Genomic DNA, 24571 nt, shown 5'->3' on the forward strand with positions numbered 1-24571 from the left:
TTTATATGACGAGTCTATTTTATTAAAAAAATAAAATAAAATGAAAAATAAAAATACTTTGTTGTTACACTACATTTCCCAGAAACCCGCGGCCGCCTTACAGCTGCGCAGTAGAGCACTGCGTTCACAGAGGTTCACTCAGATGCCAGACTCGGAGTGAGATACCAAGAACAGAGGTAAGGTAACTCTCTTTTTGTGGTTGCTAAACTACATAGGCCGTTTAAATATGCTGTCGTACAATTTGTCTGGGTATTATTGTCATATCTAGCACAGATATTGAACACGGTTGTCCTTAAACACGGCTCACGACAACTGGTACAGCCGGTTACAGTCACACAATGTCCATGTACGGCAGAGCCAACAAAGGCTGTTGTTTATCGATCAGAAAGCTGGAAATGTTGGGTTAGTAGTTACATATATGCTCTACAACTGTTAAGGCACTTTCAGTGTTCGCTGCGATCATTTTAGCAATGTCAGGTGACGGTGTTATCTCAGTAAATTTCAGCACAAGATAGTGTTGCGGTCACTGCGAAGGAATCCTGATTGTGTTTATAAGCTGGTTAAGAATACATGCTTTACAACCTGCTCAACTTTATTACCCAGAGTGGTGACAGTGTAAAGGGCGAGGTAACAATGACTTATCGGTATTGTTTCTAAAATACCCACAGTTTTTTCCCCCCTGCAAATACGATAAAATGATGTATGTGATCAATAATGATTGTTAAAAAAACAAAACATAAAGAAAAATGAGGCAGTTTCCTCAAACAATAAGTGCCAGAATCTTGGATACTCACAACGCTATGTTTTCTGGAATCATTTGAGCCATTGAGGCCGATGACCTGATTCTGTTAAACACTAAACCAAGTCAGAATTTGTTCCAATAACCTGAGGATTAAAGCCCTGGACCAGAATGCGCAGAGCAACATTGTGCAACATTGTGCTCATGCCATGTAGGGTGGGTTGAGTTCAGCATGTGATCTAAAACACACACAGTGATCATCCTTAAAAGGCATCATACTGATGGTACCGCTTTGTCTGTAGTCGTTTGTATCGACTAGGTAAAGGATCTTATTCTGATAACAAATTGTACAAGCTGCAATATAAGTGTTGATTAAAATACCCCAATTTTTGCAGGTTTTGCGTTTACAGTATTCCAGTCTCTCCTTCCACTGCGGCTAAGCTCATCCGAATAAAATAAAAAACTTGAGCTGGAGCGTAATGATACCTGTGGGGAGTTTAAATAGTGCTCTGCCGTGGATGACTGGATTGCACTCCATCTGGATAAACTGCAGGTTTGCTGCAGTCCAGTTATTTCAGGGCTGCTACTCCTAAATATTATTTACTTGTGTCTAACGTGCTCTTACCTGTGAGATAAGTGTAAGTGAATCACGCTGACAGGATGTCTACGCGCTCTGTGATCGTACCCTGGTTACCACCACTGTCATGTGTGGCTACAGAGCCTGGCTTGCTGCCATTTACCAGATTAAAGGTCTGGCTCTTTCTCTCTGTCTCTGCTGGACGCTGCTGATGCTGCAGGGCATACTTAACAAGTGCACACAGTAATATGTACAGTAATATGTAAGCTTTCCGGAGAAACAGAATAGTGAATACCAACAGTAAAATTTGAAGTACTTAGATCGTGTATATGTGCACTGTTTGATATGATGGTATATGGTGTGGAGAGCATCAAAACGATTCAGATGTCAGTGGTCACGTCACTCCAGTCAAATCGATTGCGAAATGCTCTCTGTGTGATGCGGTTTACAACAGACTGAATTGTTATTATTATTTTTTTTCAACTCATACTGATTATTTAATTACTCTGTCAGCGTCTTTATGTTGGATTGTTGCTTTACTTCCACACAAACGCTGTATGCCGGTAATGTCTTATTTTGTTTTTCAGTTCAAAGTGGGCTTAAACATGTTGTGCCGCACCTCACATGCATATTGACTGATTCTGCATGCTCCTGTCTACCTCACAGGTTTGGACAAACCAGCCCCTCATTCAGAAATGGAGATTTTTTTAAAGATTGGCCAGTAGACCTTGGTTCTTTTTTTTTTTTTGCAAGCGCTGAGAGCAAGTGAACTGCAGCTGTCCGTTCCTGCCATTCCTCCTCAAAACCGACTTCTATGCACACAAAGCTTTCAGTATGTACCAGATCGTACCGGTGGCTCCTGGGGAGCAGCAGGCGGCCGGGGGAGCGGGGGGCTCTCCACTTAAGAAGAAGCTGGCTCATGAAGGTCGCCCACTGGTGATTGCAAGTATACTGGGTTTCATGCTGGTCCTGTCGGCCGTGGTCTCCTGGTGCTACTACTTGGTGTCTCTCCGCAAAGCCCAGCTGCTGAAGACGGAGTTGTTAGACCTCAACAAGGGTGGCTTTATCATCCGCAACCAGGCAGGATTTGTCATCTTCACTATGACTTTCAGGTGGGTTCACTGTTGGGGGTATTTTCATTCTTTATTAGTGCTTTGATTTTTTTGTCTGGGTGCATCTTTTTGTCACTACAGCCTCAATAATCCAAAACCCCATTGTTTAAACTTTACAGCAAAATAAGACAGATACATTTCAGACGTTGGTACAGGGATCTTTAGCTTAAAAAATAACTGGTATTACTTACTGGTTGGTTTTAAAATGTTTTTTAAAAGACTATTTTCTCTCACCCATCTAATAGTTTCAGCTCCGCTAATAAATAAGAGACAATAATAATAATAATAATAATAATAATAATAATAATAAAAAATGACTGATAGCTGATGCCAGTCAAAACACAAAGTAACCAGAAGGAAAACAAATTGAATAACCCTTAACATAAATAAGTTGGTTTTACCGCAGCACATTCGTTCCTCTTTGTGTTCTAAAAGTGAGCCTGTCAGCCATGTGTGGGTGGATAATGGAAAAAAACAGACGAGACAGACACGTGATTGCACCCTTAGGGGAGACCAATTTAGTCGTGTCCTTCGTCAGTCAAGTTCACATATTGACAGAAATAGCCATAGTCCCGTCCCCTTGTTGTCATTGGTTTCTTCTTTGTTGCAATATTCTAATCATTTTATTTGTTTTGTTGAGCTTATTGTGTTTCAAGCGTCACACAAATCCAATCTCAGTTAGTTTTGTGCTTGACTTGTCATTTTTTTCCATTTTGTTTTCCATCTTTCCACGCACTCTCCTAGATCTGGCACTCTGGATCTTGACTCCTGCTCGAAGGAAGGGAATATTTTGAGCTGCACTCAGTCCGATTCTGGCAAGCTCAACTTCTTCATCGAGACGGTTCGACTAAAGAGCACAGTGATGTGCTACCGAGTTCGCTGGGAGGAGCTGCAAAATAAGCACCCGGTAGAGCACGCAATGACCTATAACGAATCTCACTGGTACGGAGGAGCGGAGATGGCAACGCAGTATTGGCCCAACAGGATCCAAGGCGAAGTGGAACCGCAGCCTTTCATCACCAGCGATGTCTACTCCAATCGAAACGCTTTTGGGGGAATCCTGGAACGATACTGGCTGTCGTCGAATGCAACCGCAATCAAGATTAACGACTCTGTGCCGTTTCATTTGGGCTGGTCACAGAGGGACGGGACGCTGAGGTTCCAGGCCCGGTACCAGGACTCACCCTTTAGACCACAAGAGCGACGACAGGCCTTACTTGAACTCAGCTACAGAGTCTGCGTGGGCTCAGATGTTACCTCTATTCACAAATACATGGTGAGTGGTGTAGACGTACACTGATCAGCCACATCATTAAAACCGCTAAGCATTCCAGTGGATGTTACTTGGACATGTACCACCCACCTAGACCAGACCGGGCACCACCACCCCATAGCAATGACACTCTTTGATGGTAGCAGCAGTATCTGTGGGAAGTACTGGAACAAACCAAAGGTCCCCACTTACGACATTTGCATTGCATTTCATAGACTAACTGACTATTTAGGCTAAAATAATAACAGAATTAACTGGTTAGTTGCAGGCCATAATTGTAGTTGCATAATTAGGACTTCAGTCAGATACAACACCACTACCAGGGGTTTCTCTTCCTCTCTAGATTGGTGTTTAAAGGAAGACTTGATTTGGAAAAGTATTTCCTCCTTGTCATGAAGATTGCTATCATTCACGTGTTGTCCAATAAGCTTAGCATCACAATTAAAGCTCACTATTTTGCATGTTAAATCTAGCCTCTGTATATAGTAAATAATATGAGTAAAATCGACTGCCGACTGATTTTTAGTTAAGGAAAGGTGACTTCCAGAGTAGCTGGGTCCTTCTTTTTTCATGTATTCAAGGAAGCCACTTAGGCTAGATGTTCCCCAAAATGTTTTTCCTGCGCAGGCTTGGATGAAACTACATCTGTAAGTACTCTTTGTGTATTTATGTGTTTTTCTTAGGTGCGTCGGTATTTTCCAAAGCCCATCAAAGTCCCATCTCCTGATTTGTTCAAGCAACCAGTGTGGTCCACATGGGCGCTCTACAAGACGGCCGTAACTCAGGAGAAGCTCCTGCACTACGCCTCTAACATCACCATGCATGGCTTCACGTGCTCCCATCTGGAGCTGGACGACCGCTACACTGCCGACTATGGAGAGTTTGACTTTGACCCGCAGAAGTTCCCCAATGCCAGCGGCATGTTTGACAAACTCAGAGAGGACGGGTTTCAGGTGACGCTCTGGACGCATCCGTTCATCAACTATGACTCCATTAACTTCGGCGTAGCTGTGGAGAAAGGGCTGTTTGTTCGGGAGCCCAGCGGCGACCTGCCCGCTCTGGTTCGCTGGTGGAACGGCATCGGAGGAATCTTGGACTTCACCAACCCAGATGCTCGTGAGTGGTATTCCTCACATCTGGCCTTGCTCAAAGACCGCTATGACGTGACCTCCTTCAAGTTTGATGCGGGAGAGACGAGCTACCTCCCCCGCCAGTTTAGCACCCTGCTCCCACTGTCTGACCCCTCCACCTTCACCCGCCGCTACACAGAGATGGCGATACCCTTCAGTGAGCGTGCTGAGCTGAGGGTGGGCTACCAGAGTCAGGACATCTCATGCTTCTTCAGGATCATTGACAGAGACTCAGTGTGGGGCTATGAGCTCGGCCTCAAGTCAATCATCCCGACTGTTCTGACTGTTAGCATTTTGGGCTACCAGTTTGTCTTACCCGATATGATCGGTGGGAATGCATACCCAAACCACACTGCAGGTATGGTGCACAGTAACATGCAGTCTTGCTTGAAAGATGGCCCTGTTAAAGACACATCTAATGATATTTTATGGTTTGGTGTACAGTCTGATCTCTCTGTTGTATTTTATATGAATTAGATGGAACAAATGGTCTGCCTGACAGAGAGCTGTACATCAGATGGTTGGAGCTGTCTGCTTTTATGCCTGCCATGCAGTTCTCCATACCACCGTGGGCCTATGACAATGAGGTGAGTCAAAAAAAAAAATGGCTGTCACACTTTAAAACTCTAACAAAAAAAACAAAAAAAATCAAATGTATTTTACAAGATTCATGTGATAGTTGCATTTTTCTTATTACAGTGCACAAATTTTTGTCCTTTCCCATTAAAGTAGCAACAACCACAGAGCCAGACACACACAATTAAAAACACAACAATCTATAAACTCTGCAAAAAAGTAAAGTACTCTGCAGGGAAAGTAATGAGAAATAGCTTAAATTTACATAAAACTCAAATAATACGTGGCGGTAAAATGAAATTGGAGCAAAGGTAGAGAAAAGAAGATTTTGTTTCAGTGCAAAGTAGTTGCAAGTTATTTGTTATGGAATCGTTTCCATTTTTGTGTATGTGTGTGTGTGTGTGTGTGTGTGTGTGTACTTTCTTTATGCTACAACCAGAGAGCACCAGAGTTCAGCTTTCAAGTTGCACGTGTGGTGCTTTTTTTTTTGATTGATTGATTGAAGTGTTTATTTCGAATATGAAACAACATAATAAAAAAGACAATAAGACAAACATGAGATATTGAGCACATTTTCGAAAAGGAGTGAGAAGAAGTAAAACTTATGAACTCTCACCTCCTCTCCTTAAATATGACATATGACTAACTCAAATCCTTGTCTAAACCTGTCTTATGTAATGAAAATATGAATATTACCTATACACAGTAATTATACACACACACACACACACACACACACACACACACACACACACATATAAATACATACATACATACATACCGGTACCTACTTACATGTATACATACATAGGCACACATATCCATACTTTACATACACGAGCACACAACACGTAGACAAAAAGAGAAAACAAAACAAACAAAACAAAAGACAACAACAACACAAGATACTAACCAGTATAAAAAGATAAAAATAAATAAACACCGTATCATATCACACTTGGTGCACCCAAACATCTTCTGAAAAATAGTGTCTTTGTACTTTATATTAAACTGTTTCATATTTGGACATTGCTTCAACTTCTTCCATAGTCTCACCCCACTGACTGAAACACAAAAAGTTTTCCTGTTTGTGCGAATTAATGTTAAATTAAAGTTACTTTTACCCCTTAAATTATATGTCACCTCATGAATACTTAATAATATCTGCATATTTGTTGGTAACGGATTATTTTTTGTTTTAAACATTATTTGAGCTGTTTGATAGCCCACGATATCTGTAAATTTTAGTAATTTGGACTTTAGGAATAATGAGTTTGTGTGTTCCTGGTAGCCAACATTAGAATTATTCATATTGCTCTTTTTTGCATGATGGTTAGTGGCCGTAGAGATGTTTTGTAGTTGTTGCCCCAAACTTCTGCACAGTATTGTAAATATGGTGAGACCAGGGAACAGTAAAGAGTGTGGATTGTTTTATGATCCAAAACCTTTTTAGCTTTATTTATTATTGCAATGGTTCCTGAGACTTTACTTTGTACATGTTTGATGTGTGATTTCCAGTTGATTCTATCATCTATAATTACCCCCAAAAATTTAATTGTACAATTACCAAACAACATTATTTTAGTCTTACTCAAATTTAGTGATAATCTGTTTCTGTTGAACCATTTTTTCAATTTGTTCATTTCTATAGTAGTATCCTCTTGTAGCTTTCGTAAATTATCCCCGTAACAGAAAATATTTGTGTTGTCTGCAAACAACACGAAATGCAATACCTTAGAGATCTTACATATGTCATTGGTGTACAAAATGAAAAACTTAGGGCCCAACACTGACCCCTGGGGTACCCCACAAGCAATGTCCAAACACGGAGAAACACAGTCACCCAATTTCACAAACTGCTGTCTCCTGCTTAGACAACTTTTCACCCAATCCAGCACTATTCCCCTGATGCCATATCTTTCCAGGTTCTTGATCAATATTTCATGATTGATTGTGTCAAAAGCTTTTTTTTAAATCAATGAATATTCCAACAGCATATTGCTTGCAATCTATTGCATTTGTGATTTCTTCTATTGCCTCTATTAATGCCAATGATGTAGCTCTGTTTGTTTGAAACCCATACTGATTCTCTACAAGTATTTTATTTGTGTAAGAGACATCAATGTCATGAACTTTTATCGTATGTTGAAATAAAAACTGGCCCAAACCATAACCTCGGCTGCATATGCAGCACAAAAAATAGCACAACCACCAAAAAAGCAAAAACACCCATGTTTAATATGTTTAAATATGCCAGTGAAAAAGAAATAGTCAGATTAAGTGTACTGTTTTGTTCAAAAGACCTCCAAGCTGTGTCATCTGACTGTCTGTGTACCCAAAGCTCTGACTTAAATGTTAAAATGGTGACCTGTGCTCAACTTAATAAAGCTTAACAATTAAGATACTCATGTCCTCCAACCATCACGCCACAGAGACCGTTAGATGAAGTGCGCTCTAGTGTGTTTCTAACTCTGTACCTTTACACATCCGTCTGCAGGTGGTACAGATAGCACAGAAGTTCACAAAGCTCCATGAAACTCTGGTGGCTCCCAGGGTGCTCGAACTGGCAGGCGAGGTTCTTGATACAGGAGACCCAATCATAAGACCCCTCTGGTGGATCGCCAATGACGACGAGGCTGCCTATAAGATCGACTCCCAGTTCCTGATCGGCGATGACCTGATGGTGGCTCCGGTGTTAGAGCCAGGAAAGCAGGAGAGGGACATCTACCTGCCCGCAGGACGGTGGAGAAGCTACAAAGGGGAACATTTTGACAAAGGCCCCATGTACCTCACCGACTACCCTGTGGACCTGGATGAGATAGCTTTCTTTACATGGGTTCATTGAGGACACACAAACTCTCCCACACACGTAATACGCACATACAAATGAAAACGTTGAGCACATATGCCAAGAAATAGCAGGGGATGTTTGTTATTTCAAAGGGAAATTACCACTAGGCAGTTACTTGTAAAAAGGGATTTGTCTCCTCCAACTGTTTCTTTGTCTGGACGTCCACCCAAAGAATCAAAATTTGCTTCCAATTCTCTTTTTGCACCCTAAAAATAATCTTCATCCTCATGTGCCTTCCACGATCCCAGATTGTATCATCACCGCAGTCTTCCATGTAATGGGCATATTATTACCAAGCCTTGAATGGCATTGGTACATTGACTGGATTTTATTTCAGTGTAGATTAGATAACAGGGCCGGGCAGGGATGACTGAGAAGTTTTTTTTTTTTTTTTCTTTCTGCAGACTGGCAATAAATATGCTCGCTGAGTTGGACGCGGGCACCCCCACTCAGAGGGCGTTCCAAGACCCGACGTCAAATTCTTAGCTACCTATGTTTAAGCTAACATAAATTCACATTGCACTAACGGCTAAATATAACTCAAGTGTTAGTCGATTGCGCTTCACGTTTAGTTGGTTAATTTATGGACAGTATTTAATGTATGTAAATATGTGTGACTCTGAAGTTTTAAGTTAGGGGGGACACGATCAACTAATTCTTTGTCTTCACCTGTAGTGCCATTCTGTCAGTGCCAAAATCTACTGCTTTCTTGTCCATACAAGTCAAATTCACTGCTCAGGGTACATTTTAAAAGAAAACGTTTATGTTAGAATATTCTTTTTTTTGATCCACAGTTGGAGATTTAATATGCTACTAGTGCTAATGGGTTGCCTTGTGAAATGGTTATTGTTCTCAAAGATGCCATATTTTAACGTACCGTCCACGTCTGCCTTGTGACTTGATTTGCCTTATTAGCTAAACTAAGACGTAGCACAGAGAACCAGTGGAGTGTTAAAACGCTCTCCTGCTGCACACAGTTGATGCGCCGCAACGTCTTTTAAGTGTTGTCTTTGCACACGGCATGGGAAGCTTCATTTCTGAATTAGACTCTTGGCGGCTGAGTATATGTCTGTCTGCTCGTACATGGTGATCACTAGCACACAACTTTACAACTAATATAAATGCCTTGCTTGAAAGTAATTACACTGTATGGAATTGTTTATATGCAGACGTGTGATGGTTTAAAGTGTCTCCTGCTGATTCTGCTGGCTTTTGTTTGATGAAACTAACTTGCTGCTGATAGTTGGTAGTCTTTGTGTTGGGTTCTTAAATTTGTAAACCTGCCACCAGATAATGCCAAAGTGTTCAAACTTTACACAGAGTCGTTTTTACTCATAAATTACACAGCAACAAGAAAGATGTTTGGAAGGATATTGCTCATCTTTGTGACGGGCTTGTAGAGAAAGTAGATGAATTACTGTAAGGAAATAAAATGTGAAATGTGAAGACGCGTGCACTTGTGTTTAAATGTTAACATTGCTTTGCTGCTAGGAAAGAAACTGATTTCCAAAAAGGAAGGAAAATAGTTTGTTGCATTTTGTTTACATGTAGAGCTGTGTGACCTCCACTTAAGTCCATATTCTTTACAGTGATGATTTACATGAATTATTCAGTAATTACAGTTGAATCTCCTGCAAACAAGCTAACTTTGTTTTATATCAGATTTGTAACTACCGGCCTTTAGATCCACTTTGAAAAGACAATTGTAGCTTTAGCATTATCATGCTTTTAAAAGGTGCATTGTGCATGAATGTTTTGTGTTGTCGTGTGTTAGGTTATATATTTGTCTCATGTGGTGATGTCTGCCTTTTTTTCTATGCGTTTCTGCAACAACACAGAACGAAGTGGAAAATGTCAGGTTCTCACCCATCTGACCACAGATAACGTTGTTCACAGTCCACGTCCTGTTTTGCGTTTTTGTAATTTACCGTTGCACCCAAGATAGTTTTGTTGTATAAAGTAGTGACATGAAACGCATGAAGGAAGAAAGAATCAAACAATGAAATGGTTCTTCTTCAATTCTTGTGCTTTTACTGAAAACGTGTCTGTGACAACTTTCTGTCACATCTGTAAGAATGAATTCATCTGTAAGAATAACGTCAAATCTTTCTGAGATGAGGTTGTTGCAGAACAGTTAAATGAGCTGCTCCTTTCTCCAGTGACGGATGAGATGAAATATTAAACTGCAGAGTGGAAAACCAGCAACTACAAGTTTTAAACAATAATTTTGTTCTAGAAGTCAGTCAATCATAAAGTAATGCAGGTTCATGATTTTTGACAGTTTTGATTTAGATTATTTCCCTCAAGTTCCTCAAATGTATCACTCAAATTCCCACAACTTCGTCTTCTACAGCTACATCTCTCCACTGTGAGAATATAGGTGACCCTTCACACTTTTAGATTCTCATACTGATGTATTATTTCCTTCCTGATGACGAGAGACGGTTACAGAAGCTCATCATGACGCACATGTTTGCCTTGTCTGCACCTGGTGTCAATTTTATGTTCCACCCAACAATATTCAATGGTCATAAAATTCAGTTCATTATCCTCACACAGCATTTTTTTTTTATTTCTCACATGTGACACAAGGTCAGGTTGTACATGTTATCATCATGAAAAAATGGAAGAAACAACTTGGGATTCAAAGGGTTAAACTCAACCGTGTGCCTCCCACTCACACACGTTTCCTTAAGTTTTGAATTCACATAATTTCAAGGATTTAATTTATTCATCAAACAATGATCAGACCAGATAAATGAATTAGGCTCCTCATCTTACTTGCTGATACAGTAACAAGATCAGAGCTCTGTAAAATGTTGTGGTGGCCATGAAAACTGGTCTGGAAGCTTTTCAGTGTTTTTGAGGAATTTTCTTCCCTCACACACCTTAACTACAACACACTCCCCTGATCCTCGCAATAAGCAACGGAATATGGCCCAACACATTCCTTAATATATGATTTTTATTATGTTTTTGATTAAATTATTTTCTGTGAATTCTCAGAAAAGGTTGCATGGGAAAAATGATGAATGGATGTTAATATGTTGTCTTTGACAAATGTTCAAAAATCATCTACGAGATCAAATATATATGTCTCATCTCATCTTCTACTACCGCTTAATCCTGCAGTAGGGTCACGGGGGTTACTGGAGCCTATCCCAGCCGGCATCGGGCAAGAGGCGGGGTACACCCTGGACAAGTTGTCAGCCTATCGCATAACACAGAGACATACAACCATTCACACTCACACGCACACCTAGGGTCAATTTAGAGTCACCAATTAGCCTAACGACATGTCCTTGAGTCGGGAGGAAGCCCGAGTCCCACGCTAACACAGGGAGAACATGCAAATTCCACCCAGAAAGGCCCGAGCTGGAGGCATGGGACGCATCAGCGCTAACCACCGAGCCACTTTGTGTATATGTGTGTATATGTGTGTGTGTGTGTGTGTGTGTGTAAATATATATATATATATATATTTTTTTTTTTGCTATAAAAATATGTACATGAAATGAATGGACCAAATAAACTAAACATTTAAAAGCTTAGTAAATGATTGAGCTTTTATTGAAGAGACATCATTAAATTGTCTTTTGACCAAATATACTAATTTAAGTAAAATCTTCTTCAGATGAGATTGTTCCAGAGTCTCAGAGAAAGATTGTGATGATGGCCGAGGACACCAGCAGCATAATGACACTGGGACCAGTTGGTATTGCGCTGTTACACAGATCAGTGTCACAGCATTTTAAGGGGCTGATACACCCTTCACTTGTTCCACAGCCCTTAGCGACAACACCTATGAGACCAGAAGAAAAAATCTTAGTTTCAACAACAGTGACAGTCAACAAGCAACAAGTCCAGCAACATATCCACTCAAAATATATATGAGCAACAGTTCTGATGTGTTGTGTTGTGGCGTGGAGGAACAACTTACCGAGCACTTCACTAGACACACACCTGTCAGATCCATCAGGACAAGTTGCGAAACTGGTGCAGGATGAAGAGTTGGTTCCTGCACAGTCGTAGCATCTTAATCCCCATGCTGTCAGGATTGATTTATAATATAGAATGTAATTAAACACATCAATTTATACAGAAGATAAAAAATAACATTATTTTAACATTGACGTTTTTTAATGTTCTGGGAATTCAGAAGTTGTATTTTCTACTCTAGGAAGTTTAATTTCCCCCATAGACTTGCAAATGAAACCTAAATATCATCATCTACAGTGACCTGATCACCTTCTCTCAGCCTTCAAGGTCTGCTGTTTAGTAAGAGAATGTGAAAATCATCTAGTCATTTATTCAGGATACAATGTTCAGACCAGGTAAATTAATTAAGCTCCTCTTACCTGTGGACACAGTCAAGAACAGGATCAGAGCTCCGTAAAGCTTCATGTTGGCCATGGAGACAACAGTAACTCAGTATTAGTGAGAGGAAGGCCTGCAGCTTAGAAGTAGTCTCTGAGAGAGTAAAAGAAAGTTTGACTCAAGCTGATTTTATAGAGCTAATCAGACTGATGATCCGCCCCTTTTTTCTTGAATCCCTGCACACGTCTCATCTAAGTCATGATGTAGATGTGTCTTAATTTTATGCATCACATGCGAGTGACAACAGTTCTGACACAAGCAAACTTACCAGCTGTTTTCACTGTAAAACACAGCATCAGTCAACCTGAGTTTTTAGCTCAGGAGGTAGAGTGGACGTCCAATGTCACTGGACAAGACACCTTAACCACCTTGTTCCCAGTGTGAACTCCACTGGTGTATGTTGCAAGTGAGTGATGTTTGGTGGTGGTCGGAGAGGCTGTAGACGTGGATTGGCAGCAACGTTTCTGTGTCTGTCCCAGGGCAACTGTGACTACTGAGGTACTTTACCACCACCACCAGGGTGTGACTGTGTGACCAGTGAATAATGCATTCAATTGTGAACCACTTTGAGTGTCTATGATAAGGCGTTATATAAAACCAATGCATTATTATCATTTATTATTATTATTATTGATCTTTCTGCAGAAAACCAAAGCTTGTCACTGACACGGTCTTTTTTCATCCATATACAATAAAATGACACTACATGTGTCACAACATGTTCCACTAAAAAGAGAAACCACAGGGAGCTGCCCTACAGGATACAGCTCTTCCATAGTTTGAAGTGAGGCAAATATTACCTGAACCTACAGCAACTAGAAAAGGACTACAGTCCAGCAGGAAACTATTTTCTAGATTGGGAGGTTACTTGTTTGGCTTTAAGCTTTTAAGTTACAACAGTTGACTTGTTGGTTTCCACAGATCTTTAACTGCTCCGATTGAAGAGAAGTCTGATATTTGGCAGCTGGTTTTAATTCTTAAACCGAGGTATAAAGTATGTTTTTTCATAATTACATTCACAAATGTTCATTTTCATAAACTCAAGTAGACGTCCAAAAGTATGAAACTGTATGGAACTTTTGCAATTGTGAAACAGCTAATTGAGTTCCTCCTTTCTCCAAAAGTAGATGAGGTGAAATATTAAACTGCAGAGTGGAAAACCAGTGTCTGGAAGCTTTAAACCATAATTTTGTTCTAGAAGTCAGTCGTTCATAAAGCAATGCAGGTTTATGAGTTTTGACAGTTTTTGATTTTCCTCAAGTTTCCTCAATGTTTTTCCCCTTGCAAAAATATGAAAAAAAAATACAAATTCCCACAACTTCTTCTTCTGTATCTCTAGACTGTGAGAATATAGAATACATCTTAACTTTTGAAATACCCTGATGACAAGAGATGGTTGCAGAAGCTCATCATGATTTCCATGTTTGCCTTACATGCACCTGTTCTCAATTTTATGTTGCATCTTGTCGTGACAAAACACGGAAACACTTACAAGAAATAGGAAGAAATAACTTGGGATTCAAAGGGTTAAACTCACCCCTGTGCCTCCCACTCACACACGGTTTCCTTAAGTTCTGAATTCACATAATGTCAAGGCATTAATTTATTCTTCAAACAATGATAAGACAAGGGAAACGAATTAAGCTCCTCTTATCTGTGGATACTGACAGTAACAAGACCAGATCTCTGTAAAATGTCATGCTGGTTGTGAAAAAAAATAACTGTGAAGAGCAAGTCATCTTTTACCACACATGAATAACCCCTCACTCGTTCATGTGATGCACCTAAACCACAAGGCATCGTTTCCTGCAACTGTTCTTGTCGTGGTGACAAACTTGAACTAATTTACTCTTTCAATCCATTTCTCAGATACAGAGCAAATCTTTTCTGAATTTAATTTGTGTCTGATGTGGTGAGTTTAATATGTGGTCACTTCAGGATCCAACCTGTCTGTCATCTTAATTTACTGTTGCAGCTACGATATTTTCATGGTATATGAAAGTGACGTGAGATGAAAACAAATTCAAAATAAAGGTCACATCTGTGACCTTTTTTTTTACTCTCTAGTGTTACTCTCTATTGGGAGATTTCCACTGATTAATTACAAATTAAAATGTTTTTTTTCCTCGCAAATTCAACGGATTTAAATGGAGCATAAAGGTGGATAAAAGAGATGAAAATCTCACTTTTTTAGCTTTTTCTACATTTGGTCGGGCGTGTGACTTGTAATGCTGTGCTATTTTTAATAAGACATTGTGAGATTAACAGTCCACAGTATGATTTCCTCATATCATCTGTGTGTTGTATGAATTTGCTGTTATTGACACTTGATGCCAGAATAAAATGACACGCGTTGCTAACATGGTAGTTACTTGGAGCTAAGCCTGTGTTAAACATACTGCTGCTATCTGGTAATGGGCACTTTCAATGTGCCTGTATGTTAGTCTGTATGCTAACTGACTGATGTTTAGTGGTGGTGTTGTCACTTCTGTTTGCTGAGCCAAAACACAATCAGTGGTAAAAAACCTGACCACAACTAACTTTGCTGTCAATATTCACATCCTGTTTTACATCTCATGTGAATCATATCATCATCTTTCTAAAATATATTTGCTGTATAAAATAGTGACATGAAATGCATGTGTAACTCACTCCTGGGATCAGCCATAACATTATGACCATGACCTATGACCTATGACCTATGATTCCATAGCAGCCATTCACAGCAGGATGTAGCCTGACAAAACATGAAAAACAGCACAAGATGTTGACCTGGAGTAGTGGATTTGGGAATGAAATATTTCTCCAGTAACAGAGTTTTATGAATGTGGTTCATCCAGTCACTCAGAGAAAGACTGTGATGATGACTGAAGATACCAGCAGCAGAAAGACACTGGGAGCTGTTGGTATTGCACTGTTACACAGATCATCCTCACAGCAAGTAATGGGGTCTGGGCCTTTACATGTAACACTGTGATAGGAGCATCGGCTTTTTGAACTTCTTAACAGGATCAGAAATCTTAAAAATTGTCTGATTCATCCACAGCTTTGTAAATGAAGATAAAGATCATGAGTGACATTGAGGCCTCCTCTACACACTCATCACATCTCTTCTGTGTAACCACAATGCAGGTGATGCATGTCGTAGTGCACTTCAGACAGCTTTATGTGTAACCACACAGTCTCACATTTTCACCAATACTCCTCATCACACTAGATCTGATTACTGATTCTTCATGAGTCTAAAAGAATTCAGGAAAACAATTCAAGAAAATGATCAGATCCTTTAAATGTCATGTGTCTTAAACTGCTGTTCTTGAACATCACTCTGCTCCTTGGCCTCGTTAGCGTTTCACTACCACAAGATGGCGCCAATGTAACAAGTAAAACGCATAGGTGGAAAGAGTATTGAAATATTCTACTCAAGGAAAAATACCACTACTTGGGTGAAAATTTAAGTAAAAAGTAGCTTTTTTAAAATGTACTCAGAGTAAAAGTTACTTTTTGAACAGGGTCTTCTGAAGTCTGAAAAGAACAACAGGATACGAATATTAAAGTAACTGGTTTTATTTAATGGGAAACCTTTGACTGACAAAACATGTCATATCAACTTCAAATGTATTAAATGATTATTCTACTGTGTATTAAGTTGTATTCCTATTTACATTCAAACACATGGTAACATTAATGGGGCAAACATTTTTTCATCATACTTCCATAGACTAATTATCAACCTGCCATCGAGCCAATTATCGGTTGTTTCTGGTCACGTGAGGGAAGCAAACGGAGCACTAGCATAATTAATTAATCACAAGCTAGCTATCTAGTTTTAAATGTCAGTTATTAGTTTGGATGAACAAATGCATGTTACACTTTTTTTAGTGCATCACAGGACTTAGAGATATTGCAAGGGTTTGCTCTGTCCTCCTTGGCTTGACCTACGTGCTGAATCTCGATTATCCCAGACAGCTGAAGTACGCCTTTGAGATATTCCAAAAACTTTTCTTGGAACTGGATGATTCAAAGTCCAGTCCCTCAAGAGCGAACGTCTGACTTGAAATGAGACTGTAGTTGCAGTGCAGCCTTTTGTGCTATGCTATGTTTGGCTTCTACAAAGCTTGAGATTTGCACATTTGAAAGTGCAAAATTTGTAAGTTGGCACTGATTTTGACTCTGCCCCACATGTCAGTGGCACTTCAATTGTCATTGGTTCAAAGTGCAAATGTTTTTACTGTCCTGTTTTTTGTATAAATTGAAATAGAATGTTTATGTTTAATTTATGTTTGTCGAAAGCACAAAAAATGTTAATAAAAGTCTTTTTAAGTATATATTTTTTGGCATTTTAGCCTTTATTTGAAAGTGCATAGAGATGGACAGAAAATGTGACCTGCAGGAAAGGGCACCCAGTGTGGGATTTGAACCAGGGCCGCCTGCACCTGCAGCAAGTCTCAACACATGGGGCGGGTGCTCTACTCTACTGGTCCGCACTCTCTGGGCCAGGACTAGTTGTTCCTCAAGAATGGAGGTGGCGGACCTTTGGCTCACAGAATGAGGCGGAGAGTTTCATACGGGTGTGTTAACTCGGTGACCCGTGAGTGGCTGGATGATGTTCAAGAAAAGTTAGGCAATGGTCAGGTTTCTTTGTTTTCTTTCTTTTTTATTAATCAGTAACCAACAATAACAGCAACAGCGAAGGGTGAAACATCTCTTGCTGTCAGACCTGCAACACAGACAGATGTTAACTGGCGTGTTAAGTACTGTGCCACCGGGTTAATTACTGGACTCTTCCACTTTACAGGTAAACTTAAACATTTATAACATGGCTAACTAACCATAGACCAATCTTAAATGTACCTTGCACACATAATATTTACAATACTTCATTTTACCTGTGTCATCATCCCTAATACACCTCTAAAATATGAATACAATGAATAGAAATATTTCTAAGTTGGGGGATTTTCAAATCCCCCCACTTCCTACCCTGTCACTTGGTCTCTCCCGGAACCTTATGAAGGTGCAGTGCCCCGGGGGAATCATTTGGCCGCGCACCACGGAGCAGACACCGGACTGGACAGATAAGTGCTAAACACAAACATCGTAATTTATCACGGTAGCACTAACTTGGTCATTTACTACTGATGATATTGCACACACATATTCCCAAACACTTCTGCCCTGCTTACGGTGTACTCTTCCAATAATGTGCACAACTTCTGCGGAGCTTAACTTTTCCTCTCTTCTTGCAGGCGGAGCCGAGTGCGCACTGCTGCACCTGCCCGACGGCACGCAATCAACCGCGGTCACGAGGTTCCCTAAAAGCTCACAAATATTCAATAAATATTGATATATAAAATTAAGTTAAATATCTGTAAAGATGTGCAAATAAGCAATGTGCAAAATGTATTGTGCAAACAATGGCAAATAAAGTGCTATCGTGACTCAAGTGCAATGTGCGATTATTACGATCCCTTGTGCAAAGTTGTGCAAATAAAGTTACCACATGTGCAACATACACATTAAACATTTTCTCAACAATACAGAGTCAAAAAGGATCAAACTTATCACCAAAAGAACCAACAAATAAAAATACATTTTATTAGGCGATTAAACAACGTTGCTAAACTCGGAACAAAACATTAAAATGAAGTGGGTGGCATCACCAGAGATGAGAATAAATCAAAACATCAAAAATAAGTCCACATACCTTGTTCCACTCTACCAAGGGAGTTAATACTTGATTTTGAAGGTGCCGTCTCTGATTCTGCCTCCGAGTAACAGCAACTATGTCTATAACTATTAAGGGTCTCCTTTAATTAATATTTACACAATATCAAACATTGTGAAATATAATTAATAATATTGCTTATAATCTGTTGCCTCATTGGTATCCAATAGATATGGTTTATCTTTTCTTACAGCGTAGAAGTGCACAAAAAACTATTCGATTACAGTAACTCGAGTAAATGTAATTCGTCGCTTTCCAGCTCTGCTCAGGTGACAAATGCCATCTATAGGCCCACTTTGTAACAGCTTTGAAGACTGAGTAGTCATCTGAGTAGTAGTGAAACGTCTACTCCATAAATCCAGTTGTTTTACGATGATATATCAGATATACCATGACTTGATTGACTAAGAACCTTCACGGACATTGAATAGAAATAGTTTTGAGTTGAGGTGCAGAGCAGCAGAAGGATGACATCTAATGCCTCAAGTTCATTATTTAAGTGCAGTACTTAAACTGTATTCACGCGAACTGGATGAATCCCTGATCTACAACGAATGATGTTGGGTAAGTAACGTATTCAGCCTGGTCGTAGTAAGGATTAAGAACTACACTTGCTGTATTGTCTCTTTTATATTTGCTTTATCTGTGTTTTATTTTCAGCTGCTGATTGATCATAGAAGTATGAATTTAGGAACACTTCAGGCAGCAGTGCGTCTTGGCGATGGTGTTGGGGTCCATTTCTTCATCTTTCGTCATTCTGTGTCATTTGGTCCTATTGGTAGATAATGTTGAGAAACTGTAAATTAAATTGGGCAGGAGCATTTGGGTCCTTATTTGAATGTGAACATTTACAATTCTATGACAAAGAAGCATCTCTGAATAAGATTGTGTGATATATCTGGAGCCACCTGTCAAAGTGACCTTGTGTAACAGTGGAAAAAAGTCAGTTGGCATGCAACAAACAGCCCCTTTTATCAAAAACGTGCATGTGTGAACAGGCTTAATAATACAGGTTTTCTTGATTGTTTACACACATGAAAAACAAAATGAAACTTTATTCCCCTGGCCAAGCAGCAGGAGAAATGTTGCCAAGCATTGTGAATCCAGCCATGAAAAGCATCAACTGCTATATCTCCACATGCGTCTACTCTACCTTGGAGTTGGGGTATATGTGTTTGTGGATTTCAGTCATACACTTTGCGGCTCCAGGCAGAAAAAAAATACTCAATAGGATTGAGGAATGGAGAATATAGAGGGGGAATAATCTTTTTTGATCCACAGTTGGAGATTTAATATGCTACTAGTGCTAATGGGTTGCCTTGTGAAATGGTTATTGTTCTCAAAGATGCCATATTTTAACGTACCGTCCACATCTGCCTTGTGACTTGATTTGCCTTATTAGCTAAACTAAGACGTAGCACAGAGAACCAGTGGAGTGTTAAAACGCTCTCCTGCTGCACACAGTTGATGCGCCGCAACGTCTTTTAAGTGTTGTCTTTGCACACGGCATGGGAAGCTTCATTTCTGAATTAGACTCTTGGTGGCTGAGTATATGTCTGTCTGCTCGTACATGGTGATCACTAGCACACAACTTTACAACTAATATAAATGCCTGGCTTGAAAGTAATTACACTGTATGGAATTGTTTATATGCAGACGTGTGATGGTTTAAAGTGTCTCCTGCTGATTCTGCTGGCTTTTGTTTGATGAAACTAACCTGCTGCTGATAGTTGGTAGTCTTTGTGTTGGGTTCTTAAATTTGGAAACCTGCCACCAGATAATGCCAAAGTGTTTAAACTTTACACAGAGTCGTTTTTACTCATAAATTACACAGCAACAAGAAAGATGTTTGGAAGGATATTGCTCATCTTTGTGACGGGCTTGTAGAGAAAGTAGATGAATTACTGTAAGGAAATAAAATGTGAAATGTGAAGACGTTCGCACATAAACCACCTTTAAAGGGATTTAAAAAATGGGATTTTGTCAAAACACTGAATAAATGGACTGGTTAACAATGTGTTGTTGGAGTTTGTTGAAATCCTCGAGTGGGACACAAAAGGAGATGGTTTCTTGTGTTTAAATGTTAACATTACTTTGCTGCTAGGAAAGAAACTGATTTCCAAAAAGGAAGGAAAATAGTTTGTTGCATTTTGTTTACATGTAGAGCTGTGTGACCTCCACTTAAGTCCATATTCTTTACAGTGATGATTTGAATGAATTATTCAGTAACTACAGTTGAATCCCCTGCAAACAAGCTAACTTTGTTTTATATCAGATTTGTAACTACCGGCCTTTAGATCCACTTTGAAAAGACAATTGTAGCTTTAGCATTATCATGCTTTTAGCAGGTGCATTGTGCATGAATGTTTTGTGTTGTCGTGTGTTAGGTTATATATTTGTCTCATGTGGTGATGTCTGCCTTTTTTTCTATGCGTTTCTGCAACACCACAGAACTAACTGGAAAATGTCAGGTTCTCACCCATCTGACCACAGCTAACTTTGTTCACAGTCCACGTCCTGTTTTGCGTTTTTGTAATTTACCGTTGCAGCCAAGATAGTTTTGTTGTATAAAGTAGTGACATGAAACGCATGAAGGAAGAAAGAATCAAACAATGAAATGGTTCTTCTTCAATTTTTGTACTTTTACTGAAAACGTGTCTGTGACCACTTTCTGTCACATCTGTAAGAATGAATTCATCTGTAAGAATAACGTCAAATCTTTCTGAGATGAGGTTGTTGCAGAACAGTTAAATGAGCTGCTCCTTTCTCCAGTGACGGATGAGATGAAATATTAAACTGCAGAGTGGAAAACCAGCAACTACAAGTTTTAAAGAATAATTTTGTTCTAGAAGTCAGTCAATCATAAAGTAATGCAGGTTTATGATTTTTGACAGTTTTGATTTAGATTATTTCCCTCAAGTTCCCACAACTTCGTCTTCTACAGCTACATCTCTCCACTGTGAGAATATAGGTGACCCTTCACACTTTTAGATTCTCATACTGATGTGTTATTTCCTTCCTGATGACGAGAGACGGTTACAGAAGTTCATCATGACTCACATGTTTGCCTTGTCTGCACCTGGTGTCAATTTTATGTTCCACCCAACAATATTCAATGGTCATAATATTCAGGTTCATTATCCTCACACAGCATTTTTTTTTTATTTCTCACATGTGACACAGGTCAGGTTGTACATGTTATCATCATGAAAAAATGGAAGAAACAACTTGGGATTCAAAGGGTTAAACTCAACCGTGTGCCTCCCACTCACACACGTTTCCTTAAGTTTTGAATTCACATAATTTCAAGGATTTAATTTATTCATCAAACAATGATCAGACCAGATAAATGAATTAGGCTCCTCATCTTACTTGCAGATACAGTAACAAGATCAGAGCTCTGTAAAATGTTGTGGTGGCCATGAAAACTGGTCTGGAAGCTTTTCAGTGTTTTTGAGGAACTTTCTTCCCTTACACACCTTAACTACAAGACTCCTCTGATCCTCGCAATAAGCAACGGAATATGGCCCAACACATTCCTTAATATATGATTTTTATTTATTATTATGTTTTTGATTAAATTATTTTCTGTGAATTCTCAGAAAAGGTTGCATGGGAAAAATGATGAATGGATGTTAATATGTTGTCTTTGACAAATGTTCAAAAATCATCTACGAGATCAAATATATATGTCTCATCTCATCTTCTACTACCGCTTAATCCTGCAGTAGGGTCACGGGGGTTACTGGAGCCTATCCCAGCCGGCATCGGGCAAGAGGCGGGGTACACCCTGGACAAGTTGTCAGCCTATCGCATAACACAGAGACATACAACCATTCACACTCACACGCACACCTAGGGTCAATTTAGAGTCACCAATTAGCCTAACGAGCATGTCCTTGGAGATGGGAGGAAGCCTGAGTCCCACGCGAACACAGGGAGAACATGCAAATTCCACCCAGAAAGGCCCGAGCTGGAGGCATGGGACGCATCAGCGCTAACCACCGAGCCACTTTGTGTATATGTGTGTATATGTATGTGTGTGTGTGTGTATATATTTTTTTTTATTATTATTTTTTTGCTGTAAAAATATGTACGTGAAATGAATGGACCAAATAAATTAAACAATTAAAAGCTTAGTAAATGATTGAGCTTTTATTGAAGAGACATCATTATATTGTCTTTTGACCAAATATACTAATTTAAGAAAAACCTTCTTCAGATGAGATTGTTCCAGAGTCTCAGAGAAAGATTGTGATGATGGCCGAGGACACCAGCAGCATAATGACACTGGGACCAGTTGGTATTGCGCTGTTACACAGATCAGTGTCACAGCAGTTTGCGGTGCCGATACACATTTCACTTCTACCACAGCTCTTAGCGACAAGACCTATGAGACCATAAGAAAAAATCTCAGTTTCAACAACAGTGACAGTCAACAAGCAACAAGTCCAGCAACATATCCACTCAAAATATATATGAGCAACAGTTCTGATGTGTTGTGGTGTGGAGGAACAACTTACCGAGCACTTCACCAGACAGACACTTGTCGAATCCGTCAGGACAAGTTACAACATCGGTGCAGGATGAAGAGCTGGATATGTCACAGGTGTAGCATCTTAATCCCCATGCTGTCAGGATTGATTTATAATATAGAATGTAAATAAACACATCAATTTATACAGAAGATAAAAAATAACGTTATTTTAACGTTAACATTTTTTTTAATGTTCTGGGAATTCAGAAGTTGTGTTTTCTACTCTAGGAAGTTTCATTTCCCCCATAGACTTGCAAATGAAACCTAAATATCATCATCTACAGTGACCTGATCACTCCTGTCTCAGCCTTCAAGGTCTGCTGTTTAGTAAAACAATGTGAAAATCATCTAGTCATTTATTCAGGATACAATGTTCAGACCAGGTAAATTAATTAAGCTCCTCTTACCTGTGGACACAGTCAAGAACAGGATCAGAGCTCCGTAAAGCTTCATGGTGGCCATGGAGACAACAGTAACTCAGTATTAGTGAGAGGAAGGCCTGCAGCTTAGAAGTAGTCTCTGAGAAAGTGAAAGAAAGTTTGACTCAAGCTGATTTTATACTGGTACTCAGACTGATGATCCGCCCCTTTTTTATTGAATGCCTGCACACAGGTCATCTAAGTCATTATGTAGATGTGTCTTAATCTTATGCATCACATGGGAGTGACAACAGTTCTGACACAAGCAAACTTACCAGCTGTTTTCACTGTAAAACACAGCATCAGTCAACCTGAGTTTTTAGCTCAGGAGGTAGAGTGGACGTCCAATGTCATTGGACAAGACACTTAAACCACCTTGTTCCCAGTGTGAACTCCACTGGTGTATGTTGCAAGTGAGTGATGTTTGGTGGTGGTCAGAGAGGCTGTAGACGTGGATTGGCAGCAACGTTTCTGTGTCTGCCCCAGGGCAACTGTGACTACTGAGGAACTTTACCATCACCACCAGGGTGTGACTGTGTGACCAGTGAATAATGCATTCAATTGTGAACCACTTTGAGTGTCTATGATAAGGCGCTATATAAAACCAATGCATTATTATAATTTATTATTATTATTATTATTACTAATATTATTATTATTATGAGATCATATCAATGAAAATGAAAGTTGATCATTGATCTTTCTGCAGAAAACCAAAGCTTTCCACTGACATGGTCTTTTCTCATCCATATACAATAAAATGACACTACATGTGTCACAACATGTTCCACTAAAAAGAGAAACCACAGGGAGCTGCCCTACAGGATACAGCTCTTCCATAGTTTGAAGTGAGGCAGATATTACCTGAACCTACAGCGACTAGAAAAGGACTACAGTCCAACAGGAAACTATTTTCTAGATTGGGAGGTTACTCGTTTGGCTTTGCTTTAAGCTTTTAAGTTACAACAGTTGACTTGTTGGTTTCCACAGATTTTTAACTGCTCTGATTGAAGAGAAGTCTGATATTTGGCAGCTGGTTTAATTCTTATACCGAGGTATAAAGTATGTTTTTTCATAATTACATTCACAAATGTTCATTTTCATAAACTCAAGTAGACGTCCAAAAGTATGGATATCAGTATCGCTGTATTAGCCTTTGTATTACGTGGTATCAGATCGAAAGGAAAAGTAGTTATTGCACATCCCTCTCACCACTGCAGGAACTTTTGCAATTGTGAAACAGCTAATTGAG

General features: G+C 39.5%; 2 protein-coding genes across 2 annotated transcripts; one reads left to right on the forward strand and one right to left on the reverse strand.

Annotated features, from left to right (window-relative positions):
• Nucleotides 1-105: 105 nt before the first annotated feature.
• Nucleotides 106-9589, forward strand: LOC125012424 (myogenesis-regulating glycosidase-like). The gene is made up of 6 exons (XM_047592379.1): nucleotides 106-176; nucleotides 1983-2428; nucleotides 3173-3704; nucleotides 4385-5189; nucleotides 5309-5418; nucleotides 7905-9589. The coding sequence occupies exons 2-6, from the start codon at nucleotides 2151-2153 to the stop codon at nucleotides 8250-8252; spliced, it is 2073 nt and encodes a 690-aa protein (XP_047448335.1). The 5' UTR covers nucleotides 106-176; nucleotides 1983-2150; the 3' UTR covers nucleotides 8253-9589.
• Nucleotides 9590-22499: 12910 nt separating this feature from the next.
• On the reverse strand, nucleotides 22500-23450 carry LOC125012425 (lymphocyte antigen 6G-like). The gene is made up of 3 exons (XM_047592380.1): nucleotides 23308-23450; nucleotides 22887-22994; nucleotides 22500-22753 (listed from the first exon to the last, which is right to left on the reverse strand). Exons 1-3 carry the CDS (start codon nucleotides 23360-23362, stop codon nucleotides 22605-22607), a joined length of 312 nt encoding a protein of 103 aa, XP_047448336.1. The 5' UTR covers nucleotides 23363-23450; the 3' UTR covers nucleotides 22500-22604.
• Nucleotides 23451-24571: the final 1121 nt, after the last annotated feature.

This window comes from Mugil cephalus, chromosome 8, assembly GCF_022458985.1.
Source record: "Mugil cephalus isolate CIBA_MC_2020 chromosome 8, CIBA_Mcephalus_1.1, whole genome shotgun sequence".
Taxonomy (NCBI): Eukaryota; Metazoa; Chordata; class Actinopteri; order Mugiliformes; family Mugilidae; genus Mugil; species Mugil cephalus.

Coding starts and splice junctions, on each gene's coding strand:
- LOC125012424 (XM_047592379.1), top strand. CDS start 2,151: ATGTACCAGATCGTACCGGTGGCTCCTGGGGAGCAGCAGGCGGCCGGG. Junction 2,429..3,172: donor ATCTTCACTATGACTTTCAG/GTGGGTTCACTG, acceptor GCACTCTCCTAG/ATCTGGCACTCTGGATCTTG. Junction 5,190..5,308: donor ATACCCAAACCACACTGCAG/GTATGGTGCACA, acceptor TATATGAATTAG/ATGGAACAAATGGTCTGCCT.
- LOC125012425 (XM_047592380.1), bottom strand. CDS start 23,362: ATGGCCACCATGAAGCTTTACGGAGCTCTGATCCTGTTCTTGACTGTG. Junction 22,995..23,307: donor GTTCTTGACTGTGTCCACAG/GTAAGAGGAGCT, acceptor CAATCCTGACAG/CATGGGGATTAAGATGCTAC. Junction 22,754..22,886: donor TCTGTCTGGTGAAGTGCTCG/GTAAGTTGTTCC, acceptor ATGGTCTCATAG/GTCTTGTCGCTAAGAGCTGT.